Raw genomic sequence first — 12,484 nt, 5'->3', positions numbered from 1 at the left:
GGCGGAGATCATTCTCCACTCATGTAAAGTCCACGCTCGGGTTTCAATGGAAGATGAACGCATATTAGAACATTCAACGCGAAATCAATATTGAAGCTTATGACGTCATAAGCAGAATCGCAAATGAGACAATTGAACTGAATACAACTTCTGAACTGAATACAGCTTCAAATATAAGTACTTTCATTGATTTAAAAACAAAATAACAAGCCCAAGGTGTAATCTTTTCCACCTCTCAGTTTGAGAGTTTTCGATGTCACAAAATTTTTGAATATCGTGGTGCAGTTCTCAAAAAAGTTAACAGAATGTTTTTTCTATTTTGGAGGCTTCGTTTTGAAATATTTAGATGGCCAAACAGGTCTGCAGGAAATAATAATTTTGAGAGCCAGAGCCTTCAAAGATAGTTGGCATATTCATTTGTTTCATGATGAATTTCATTAGTTCGGACTCGCAATGTGGTGGATGAATTTGAGATCACAACTTGGCGAATTTTGCATTTTGAATTTTGCAAAATTCAGTTGACCAGGAACTTTAGATAACGACCATAGACAACGACGTGTATTCGCTAAGTGAGCTCTGGAGTAGTTGGCAACTGACCCCAATTTTCATCGAAAAATCATCTTCAGCGATTAGGCCCATTTCGTGGTGAATGGGTACGTGAACAAATACTGACTAATAAGAAAGTTTTTCTTCCTTATTCAGAGGAATCGGGCAAATTTCGGATATGCAGTTGGTTAGTACCTCGTCCACTACGTCACAGCATAGGTAACAATCAGCATGGACACTTGGCCATGCCGCCTTTGATGTGGAAAAGTATCTAGACGCCATTTTGGTAAGTGACGATAAGAGGGCCGGACTCGCGAAATGGTTTTGGACAGATTCACACTCATACTTTTTTATATCTAAAATGCTCATATAATTTTGAGATACCTTACGGAATGGACCCATATTCAATTGATATAATAATTCTTGTGCAGACGTTCTATCTGGTTACATGATTTTTTTTCAAAAAATGTCAAATCGGCCGAATTATTTCTAAAATCACCAGTAGGAATACAATGGTCCAATCAACTGGAATATGAAGAAGAAATTGTCCAGCAATCAACTTTTTGGTATGAACTTTATGATCTACCTCTCTTAAAATATATGTTATTTTGTATATTACTAATTAACCTTTCAGTTGAATTGATTGTTCTTTATTATGAGAATTGACTTTCTTCTTGCATTTTAGAATGAACTCTTTTTCAACACAAATGTCTTTTTTTATATATACATAGGTAAGCTCTATCTAAACATCAACTTACTTTTGTTACTCCAATCTTTTTATTCTTTTTTTAGTAATACGTTCACAGAACGTTTTTTACCCTCCTGAAATGTCAATATCACGTAAATTAAGGTTATGACTACTTTTGAATGAAACTGAGAAAAATTGCTTGATTTATTTTATTTTAACGTAACAAAAATGACTGCACAGTAAGAACTCGAAAATTAACATTTGTATCTGGTGCTGCCATCTAGACACCAATAGGAAAAACAATGGGCAACGGCCCCATGGCTATTCAGACGAAATTGAAATTTTCTGTTAAATTAACATGTAGTTGACCCACTTGGGATCCTTCTAGGTTTCCAGGGTAGCTGGTTATTATTATATAAGGAAAATACTGGAAATACAAATTGTTCATTTTAAAACATTTATTCGTGTCTCCAAATTATTGTTCCATTCTTCCTTCTTTTTTTGGCAATATTTTTCTGAGATTTTGAAATTCCTATTTATATATTTTAATGTATAAAATTCTTACTCTACTATATGTTAAAAGTTAAAATTCACGATACGCACAGAACACGGGTAACATATATGTCCTAACAAGAGCAAATCCAAAAGCTGAATGAGAAAGTATGTCACTTCCCAAAATGGCGGACTCATCAACGCGACGGATATGCGCGAACTTCTCCCGCCAAGCGAAGTGACATTGCTGATTGTCACCTATGCTGTGACTACGTGGAGTGACATTTTTAATGTTCGCTCCAACTTAAGACGAGGAATGAAATACTCTGAAAGAATTTTGATTTTCAATTATGGAATATCATTGACTTTAGGTCGATGATGGTCACTATCTTGCACTGATGAGTGGCTAAGGAGCCCAAAACCGGTCTGCAAATTTGCCCGTTCCAAAATTGAGGGTCGAATTTCAGTTGTATTGCCAATTGCATATGAAAGAAATTTTCTGTGAAGATTCCTGCACTGACTGTCGGGTATAATCCAACGCCGTTCGTGGTATTAGCCAGTGGAGTAGTTGTTTTCTGATAGGCGTCAGCCATTCAACCTACTGTGTAGGTAAATACAAGACGGGCTTGAATATTTAAAGTTCATTTCTTTAAATTTTAGAAAGAACTTATCCCATTCCGGATTCGAACCCGAAACATGAAGGTATTATCAGACTCGTAATCAGTACATAAATTTCATACGAGTCTTATTAGGTTATTTAGAGTGTACGCAACTTCCTAGAAAATGTTATTGATATTTTTGTAGAATTTGTTCTTGTCTCTGATAATTTCGAATTCCTTATATTAACGTGGATATGTTTGGATCAACAAAGTTCTTCAAAATATTTTGAAATAACGTCGTAATTTGCTTTTTCAGAATATCAGAAGATTTATACAAAGAAGATTTGATTAAAGAAGAAGATAAAGCAAAGATAATGAGATGTTTGCTTCTTAGGCACCGGCATGTGAATGATCATCAAGATAGAGGTTTCAGATTCACTAACAAGAAACATAGTTATACGTCTTTACAGGTGAGAGTAATATTAATATTATATCACTATATATGTTCATCATCTGATAGTCATCCAATCCAAATTGGGTCTTTGTTGTGCAAAATGTATTTATCAATAGGGCAGTGATCAATTGTTTCACGAGAGTACGATCCCAGTTGGTACTTTTTCAATTAATATTTCCTAAGTTGCTTTTATGTCTGCTTTACAAAAACAAACGGAAAATCTGAATATCATGTTTGATCCAATGGTTATTTTCCTGATATCGTAAGTCAATATCGAATACAACTTTATTTCCATAAGTTAAAAAACCATCCGGCTTTCTGCTTCTTAATTATGTAGAAAATGTGAAACGACCAAAGAAAGTTAGAAAAAAGTAAATAGAACAGTAAAGATACTGTAAAGTCACTCCGTGGCAGTTACCCACGCCCATGACAATTGAGCGATACAGAGCGATAATTAGGTATAGTCTTTATTCAGTGCGCACAGACAGACAGAAAGACGATAGAATCTTTCAGAAATATTTCTCGATTCTGAGCAACTTATCCCCAGTAACCATGTGTCTATCTCTTCAAATAAAAAAATTGAGGTTCGCTCCGGGAAAAGTTTTTTCCAGCTTTTTTCCGGAAAAGTTTGTCAAAAAATTTCAATGGCAAACAACTATTTGTTTCTCTCAAAAAATGTGCAAAAGAATTGTCAACCATTTTCTGTAGCTTCATCGGTACAAAAAATGTTACGAATATAGGGTCTAAATTACTACAGATATCGATATTTTTAACAGAACCATTTTTTTTCGCGTTTGAAAGTCTTATCGAAATTATCCAAACATTCTATTTATAAATGTAATGCTTCTGTGTGGAACAGAAAAAAGAAAAATTGTTTTTTAATTAAGGATAGCTATGAACTTATTTTAATAGGCAATACATTCGGGAGTAATTATACTACAAGAATACGACGCCATTTCGATCGGAACCTCGTGGAACACCCAACAGTAGAGCAACAATGACTTTTCTGGCGCATTTCAAGGTCACGTGTCATTGGTAAGTGCTTCAGAGAGAAACGTTAGTGAATGGGAAAGAGAGATGTGTGACGTAATCGATAAAGAGAAGGATGGAATGAGTATTGGAGATATTCAGTTGACAGATAAAGGCGTGGACTTGGGTCCTCCTGGTATTTCGCCTAACCTATTGGGCATCCTTAGGACTTCATCCCTGAGTCTCCTTGTCTCGCCCCAGTCACGTGCGGTCGTCGGCGTGGAATACTTTATTTAGCCTCGACACCAACTTGAGATGTTGGAAATGAATGTGAAGTAATGATAGTGATAGCGGTTGTTTTGTCAGCCCTCATCGGCGATTCAGAGTGATGAATGAAAACAGAGAAGGATGGAATGAGTATCATTGCTTCACACTCAAGTCCAATATCTAATTTCCAATTTTCATACCGACCTAAGCTGCCGATGACCACTGGGACCACGTGACTGGTGCGCAACAAAAGAGCTCAAGCGTAGAGTCCTAAAGAGGCCAGAGCAGTGAGGCGAAGTCCCAAGGGGACCCAAATCCACGCTCTTATCTCATCTGAATCTCTCCGATACTCATTCCATCCTTCTATGCATCGATTACGTCGCACGTGTCTCTTTCTCACTCACTAATGTCTCTCTGAAACACTCACCAACGATGCGCGATCTTGAAATGCGCCAGAAAAGACATTGCTGCCCTATTGTTGGGTGTTCCACAAGGTTCAGATCGTAGGTCGTGAAATCGCCAGAATGGACCTGCTCAAATTTTTACGCGTTTTTCCATAAGGAAAGGCACCGTATTCTTGCAGTATAATTATTGATAATTCGGGATGTGTTTTTCAAATTTAATTTGTACTGGTAAACAAATGGACAAAGGACGACCTCTTTTCAGCTCCAGAACTATGCGTACAAGAATGCTTATGTGTTCTTTGGCTCCCTATTCGCAAACTTAAACTTCAAGTGGTGGACGCTAGTAGTCTGCAAAACATATCAATAGATTTTTAATGAAATTACCTACATTTTGATATGTTTGTGATTAAGGACAATGGCAAAGCAAATAACTACTTAAGTTCATCTGTTACAATTGTGTGAGGTTTCGTACTGCTCTCCAGTGAGCGAGAACATTGTTTTTTGAAGCTAAGGGCGGTTGGCAGCATCTGCGTTGTAAATATCTCCTTTATTTGAAAGTAAAGGAGAACCAAATCGGTGAAGGAGGCTCAAAAGGTGAATAGTCTTCATAAGTGTCATATGTCATATGTAGTTGATGTTTGCATTGTCCATTTTTCAGTTTCATTTGTGTATTCATTTTCCATTCAGTTTTCTTTTATTAATATTAGTGAAAGTACTGTCGTAGCAGTTATCGTGACAAGTGACAGTAATAACACATACCCAGAATAACATCCTTATCAGATACCGAAATAGTCTTTAAACGGAATTTTTAATAAAATTTATACTATACTGCATATGGACAGTGCCATGAAAAGAATAACATCTTTGTATAGAGTATTACTGAGCTTGCATGAAACGTTGTAAATACGTGAAATATTTTTCACTCTGTATACATGTAATATTACTGTATCGACATTAGAATTAAAGAATGAATAGATTCTTCAATTTCTCCAAGTATCATCTAACTCCAAACCAAATTTCGGTACCATAGTATTCTTAGCTTAAATATATCAGCATTTTTAAAGATCATGATTTCCGAAGAGAAAAATTGAAATGAATTTATATTTCGAAAACGCATAAAGGTATAGGGAAATATCAAAAAAAAGTGTCGGGTAAATGTTTAAGATTCCAAAAATAACATTATATACAGGATGTTCCATTTGAAAAATCGAAGTTTCTACTACTTTATAATGGAATTGGCAACACCGCAATGTCAAAAGTATTTCAGTTGGGTAGAGGATGTCCGAATGTGCTCTTCATTGAATTTTCAAAGTGATCCGGTACCTGGTTCACGAAAAACTTATAATGTGTCATCCCCGTGAATCACCCTGTATATTATTATATGAGTCACATCTTTCTCGTACCTGTTCACCTCTGGTACCTCTGTCTACCTGTGTACCAGTACAATTATTGTGTGTTTTAATATCTGTTTGGACATTTTTATCAAGGTGCTTAATATTCCCGAATTTTATTGTATCTGAATTTGAAGAACTTATTCTGAAAATTTTTACTTCGTAGGGAAGCAGTTTTTATGACGTTCTTGAAGAAGTCAATGTTTAGAATTGATTTATTTTCGCACTCAAAATGTCTATAAAATGTCATACTATTTTAGCCCTATAGGGTTAATATGATAAAACATACAGTGCATTTCTTTAATGTCCCCCCTTTTATTTTTTGAACGGGTCAACTCAAAAAACTGAAATTTTTGATAATGAAATGAATGCATGAATACTTTATTTTGAAGTGAAATTGACAGATGAAACTTTCAAGATGGCGACTGGGCGCCATCTGGGGGAAAAAAATAAATGGAAAGGGGGGTCTTTTGATACATCATTTTGAAGCTCCTGATGAATACTTCACAACCCTAAAATATGAAGTCAATATTTTCACCTACTACAAAATGGCGGAACATTTAATAATTTCCTGACCCGTTCAAAAAATAAAATGGGGAAAACATTAAAGAAATTCACTGTATAATAAATTCGATAGAATTTTTAATCGAATTAACAAAATGCAGACATTTTCCAATAAAAAAATTTTTTGTTGGATCAATTTCGTAAAATATTAGTTTTATCACATCGAATGTTTGAGTTTGTCAAAACGATTATCATCTGATGTTGCACTAATTATGGTATATACTTCAGGTACACCTCATATTGGTATTCCTAAGGAATTAACTAATTTCTTAATTTCAAAATATTTGAAGGAACTATTTTGTTGAAACAAGAAGTGGTTCTGGTTCATTCAAGTGAGTTATTCTAAAATTTACCACTCATTCCACATTATCAACAATATAATGTTAACGAAAATTTGACATTTTCTTAAACAAAATCGTTTTTACTGTACCTATAGCATAATTTACTGCAAAAAACTACTCCTTGTCACTGTCTCATTTTCACAACAAAGGCCCATCAATATGCCCATTTAAAACATTTTTCCACACCATTCACTGATAATGCTTTCAGTCACTATGGCTGGAGGATGGTGTTAATTATGATGCTGTCATGATGGCTCGTTGCTCAGTGTGCTCTGCACAAGGACATCTATGCGCCCCTCACGCGCTTCCAAGGACTCCATCTTACCCAAACGTAATGTCAATGTCAGCACGTGTGTCTATAGTTTTTTCTTTTCGTTTTTTCTTGATGCCGGCTACTAGCTTGTGTTGTAGTTTTCGTCATTTAGTTGATTTCATTCTCTAATAGAATAGCGCATAAACGTTTCATATAGTTCATTTCAGCGTTTTATGAAAATGTAATTCCAAGAAAATCACCCATATATGTGTGTATACCTCATTAGTTATGATAATAATTGTAATTATAATTAAATTCAAATGATAAAATCGTGAATTTTTCCAAGACAATCATATGCTTTCATGGATTCCATATTTATTCATCACACTCATTTTCATTGATAGAATATGTACTCTCTTTATAAATGAATAAATTATTATTATTCGTCGGTATGTTTCATAACTATAAAGCCAAATCGAAACTAATGTAGGTGAACTTTCTAAGTAAAGTTAGTTTTTCTGAAAATACCAATAATGATTTGGAATTCATTCCCAAAACTCACTAATGAAAATTGCAGTTTCCACCAATTCTAATTATTTAACAGAAATCAAATCTTGTCTCGAGACTCTCTCTTCCAACTACCCTGGATAATACGACCCCGGATAATACATTTACAAATATGTACTTACATAATATAATTTGTGAATCTATATAAAAAAAAATTAAAACAGAACTGTCAGTTACCTCAGAAATGCCTTTTGATTTGTATAATCGAGCAGTTGAATATATCTAGGACATGACTAACAGAATTAGAGGTATCGCACTTTGTATAAATTGGAGATTTTTTCATTATATTTGTACGCGGAGTGTTGAGGTAAAATGTGACACTATTCCTAGATGACCGTCTAGGAACCCGAAAATTCAACATATGTAACAGTTGAGAGCAGGTAATGATATTGTTTATGACCTTGAATAAAAAAAGAAATGAATAATATTTACGCCTTACCTCGAGACTACAAAAATTGTGAGTTACAAGCAATTCATAATAGGGTATTCCTACAGTACGATACGTGTCTCAAGTTTAAAAGACATATATTTTAGGAAGCGCCTCTGTAGGGCTTCTAGTTGATTTATATGAACCCGATAGTAGGGACTCCACACGACAGATGCATATTCCAGCCTAGATCGAATAAAAGTGAAATAAAGTAATTTCAATGTTCAAGCTTTTTCGAAGTCTTTTGTATTTCTAACTAAGAATCCATACATGCGATAAACTGCTGTTAGACTAGTGTCAATATGTTTATTGAAAGAGAGGGCTGAATCAAAAGTAACACCTAGATCAGTGAGTGTGTCAGGACGCTCCAGAACTTGATTGTTTATTACGTAGTTGTGTAAATTCAGGTTGGTTTTTAGTGAGTAAGACATTACATTACATTTGGATATGTTGAGAGATAGATTATTCTTTCGACACCATGTAGCAACGCGATTTAAATTCAGGGCGAGACGTTCGCAATAATTAGAACATGTTATATTGTGATAGTGTTTCAAGTCATCTGCGTATAAAAGGAAATTGACATCGATCTCAGCTCCGATATCATTAATGAACATATTGAATAGTAGGGATCCTAGATTTGATCCTTGTGGTACACCAGATGTGGCTATATATTCGATAGACTTGAGGCCATTGAGTTGGACGTACTGCTTACGGTTGTAAAAATACGATTTGAAGTGGGTAATTAATTCATTGGATAACCCAAAAGTCGAAAGCTTGTTGAGCAGGATACTATGGTCAAGTCTGTCGAACGTTTTAGAAAAATCAGTGTAGATGACATCAGTCTGCAACTGACAATCAATACTCTCTGCAATACATGAAAGGACGTTCAACCACCACGAATGTGGTGCTAATAATGTTGCTGACATGGCAATACATTGTCTTCTCAAGAAGCATCAAACACATTACAAAAGTTGCATATGATAGAGATTGGTCTGTAATTTTATTTTGTATCTCACTTTTATCTCCTTTTTTGAAAATTGAGCAGACTTTCGACATTTTCCATATTGATGGTACAGTTGTTAGTGGTTCAGCCAGAGCTGAGGCACAATCTTCAATGATGAAAGCTGGAATATGATCAGGTCCCGCAGTAAATTTAGGCTTTAATTTTTTTAGGGTATGATAAACATCTTCAATACTGAAGTTTTTGATTGCTAAGCTGGGAATATCACTACTGTTGTTCCCATGGTTACTTAATGTTGACACTATATAAGAACCACTGAAGAAATCTTCAAAACCATCAAAAATATCTGAGGGATTATTGAGTAGCTCTCTCCAAAACTTATTGTGGTTATGGATAATCTCGCTCTCAGTTTTCTGAATGAATTTTTCATAAGCTACTGTAATGGCTGCTTTGATTTATTATTTATTATTTTTATTTTGATTTATTTGTTACTGTCATTTATTTACATGATTTGATTTATTATTCATTTATACAAGATACCTCACAGAAATCAGCCGGGAAAGTAGTTATTCTCCACCAGGCATTTCTCAGGTAGTTGAGAGACATGAGTAATTTGAGATTTTATTTCGAAATATTCACTTTCTAGTCTAATTTCTTTCGGAAACAACCCAACACCCCCTTAGTAATGTGCTTTCCTATTTTGATGTCACATTTCATGGGGAAAACTGTGCAAGTTTAAAATATGTTTTTAAAAAATGTGTTTTTTTCGTTAACTAGCTATCGCATCCATACGAACGATAACCGTCAGAAGTCGAAACTTGTGCGAACTAAGGACTAACGAGGTCTTACCTTTTAACCTGTGATTCCTAACACGGGTTGGACGATAGCAAGTGAAAATCGAGCGTTCAACCTGCGGCTTGAACTATCGACTCACACATCGGCCGATTGACTGAATGAACAAAACACACATGTCGAACCGCCCGGTTACCGACCTTCCATAAACTGCTACACTGAATTCAGAAAATACTGAAATTTAGCAAACTTACGATTGATGTTTAAGTTTAGCAAGTGATGAAATTTCTATACACTCTATAGAAAATGTTCCACTGTTAAATTATGTGTAACTTCGTGCATTTATAATGTCTAATCTTCAGTTTCATTGTAGCAATCTGCACAATTATGCAAAAATTATGAAATGCTTCAAAGCTTTTTTGGCAAATACTCACGTAGAATGTTTCGTCTTGAATTTTTGTCACCAACATTGTATGTACATAGATTAATGCCAGCTCCATTACATCACCTGTTTTATTTTGTTTCCCATTTTCTGTTACAATCGAATTGCATCATTACGTTCTGTTTCTAGTTTGACGGTTGCTAGAAAAATCTTCTTGTCACTTTTTGAAGGAAAGGAGTTTGTTCTTTCCAATATGTTTGTGCTTTCACATTCGGGCACCTATTCTTTACCTAAGATGAAAATATTTTCGATTTAGGAAAAAAATTATATCAGTATATTCCCAAAAAATTGTTTTTATGAAAAGTGATGAAGTGTGGAAATGTATAAAGAAATACCTTCTCATATTTTAATGTTAGTACTAGAAAAAATGTAGATAGAATAAAGGTTTTGTAGTCTTGTAGTCTGGAACCCAAGGCTGCTGAGAAGCGGAGGTGATTCTTTTTTTATAGGGTCACACTGTGCGTCTGGTGATTCATATTGAATTCAAATCACTGTAGAAATTGTCTTCAGTTTAGTCAATGGACTCAAATCATGCAGATTTCTCTTTTTCAAAGAATCTGCACTCTCGCCTGAGGAGCGAGTATAATTTATAGATTTCTGTTTTGAAATAGTGTGTTAAAGAACTGACTTTGAAGCCACAGCCAGCGGCGAAATTGTGGATCATGTTCCTATACGATTACTCTCTTTGAGAAAAACAGATGCCTGGATTTTCTCAAAGCCGAATTATAGTTACGGACTGTTGCTCCGACTTGAAATCTTTTTCCTGGTTTTTGTTTATTTTATAAAAGTTGCCAAGATGTTCGTTGGCAGCTAATAGTCATTTGCATTGAAAAAATAGAGATTTTCGGGAAACGATTTCAGGGCCTTTCAAATGGGTCCTTGATGTTCATGGAGTGATACCTCTTAAATCACTTCAATGAGTGACACTTTCTGTGGGGGAAAGTTTTCCCTTCTTCACAGACATTCCATCTTTGGTTATTTGTTATTTTTTAATGAAAGTGAGGACTAAGCATACGTGTCTTGCATGCTCAAAGTTTTTCATTTTATCAAAATATAACTTAGTCTATCTTAGACTCAAAACAATCGAAGAAGGTAAGTTGTTGCGTAACAGATACGTGACGCTGCTTAGTTGTAATAGATATTTTAGCACCACAACCAGCCGATTTTTTTTATTTCTCTGTTGGTCGTAGATTCTTCATTTTTCAGTTACAGGGTGAGTCAATAAGATTCGATGACTGATATCACAAAATTAATCTCGGAATTTGTTAATAACACCACGTGTTGAAGTTTCTTTCGCGTGTACATTGAATCAGTTTCATTATGAATTATGTATTGGAAGATATGGTGCAAATGGTCTATGCTTTGGGGGGAAGTGACGGCAACTGCCTTCTTGCATCAAAACTTTACAAAGAGAAGTTCCCCGAAAAAAGACAACCAGATGGAAGGGCATTTCAGGCTCTAAAAACAAGATTTGAAAGGACTGGTAATGTCACTCACGAGAAGTTCGAACCTGTCTGCCCTGTAACAAATGAAGAGAATACATTTCAAATTGCTCTTCACCTTGTTGAAAATCTCCATGTGAGTACCCGAGACTTGAGCAGGGAATTAGGATTTTCCCAAACCAGCGTGGCTCGAATGATACGAGCAATCAAATTTCATCCTTACCACATGCAATTGATGCAAGAGTTAAGAGGAAGATATTTTGAAAAACGTGGTCAATTTTGCCGATGGGGTTTAGAAAAGATCAATCAGAGAAATTATTTTTTCGATTTCGTGTTATTTTCTGATGAAGCGACTGTTCATAAAAATGGAACTGTGAATCGGCATAACATGCACTATTATGCAACGGAAAACCCCCATTTTGTTCGTTTCCTGAACCATCAACAGCGTTGGTCACTGAATGTTTGGGGTGGAATGCTCGGAAAAAGAGTTATTGGTTCGCATTTTTTGGATGAGCATCTCACTGGAAGAAAATATATAAGATTTCTTCGGCATGAGTTTTTGAATTTATTGGACGGGGTTCCGTATGGAACAAGACTTAGAATGTGGCTACAAATGTCAAATGGATTGTCTACCAAACTCCTGCAACATCTATAGAAGACATGAAACGAAGAATCACTAGAGCTTTCAGGAAAATCCCAGAGGATATGCTGGAACGTGTAGAGAATTCGTTTAAAAAAAGACTGATATTATATGTTGCAGAAAATGGTCGCCATTTTGAACATCTTTTGGACTTCTATATTCAACAAAAAATTTAGGCTTTATTGTTCATTTTGAAAATATTTTGAGTAAGTGAAAGTAACTAAATGAATTTTTTGTGGTTACAA

General features: G+C 35.1%; 1 protein-coding gene across 4 annotated transcripts in view; it reads left to right on the top strand.

Moving 5' to 3' along the window:
* The window catches only part of Ae2 (anion exchange protein Ae2), a 276,285-nt gene that overhangs the window by 181,663 nt on the left and 82,138 nt on the right, over positions 1-12,484 (top strand). For 3 of the 4 annotated variants that reach the window (XM_074172605.1, XM_074172608.1, XM_074172607.1), the window contains 2 exons: positions 2,642-2,795; positions 6,924-7,046. In XM_074172605.1, the coding sequence (XP_074028706.1) occupies positions 2,642-2,795; positions 6,924-7,046 (277 nt within the window). The remainder of the gene's footprint in view (positions 1-2,641; positions 2,796-6,923; positions 7,047-12,484) is intronic. The other variant, XM_074172606.1, reaches the window with a different exon arrangement.

The sequence above is a fragment of the Leptinotarsa decemlineata genome, unplaced genomic scaffold, assembly GCF_025532065.1.
Source record: "Leptinotarsa decemlineata unplaced genomic scaffold, Ldec_3_MD MMD2_tig00000133_RagTag_RagTag, whole genome shotgun sequence".
Taxonomy (NCBI): domain Eukaryota; kingdom Metazoa; phylum Arthropoda; class Insecta; order Coleoptera; family Chrysomelidae; genus Leptinotarsa; species Leptinotarsa decemlineata.
This window is presented reverse-complemented; position numbering and strand designations above follow the sequence as displayed.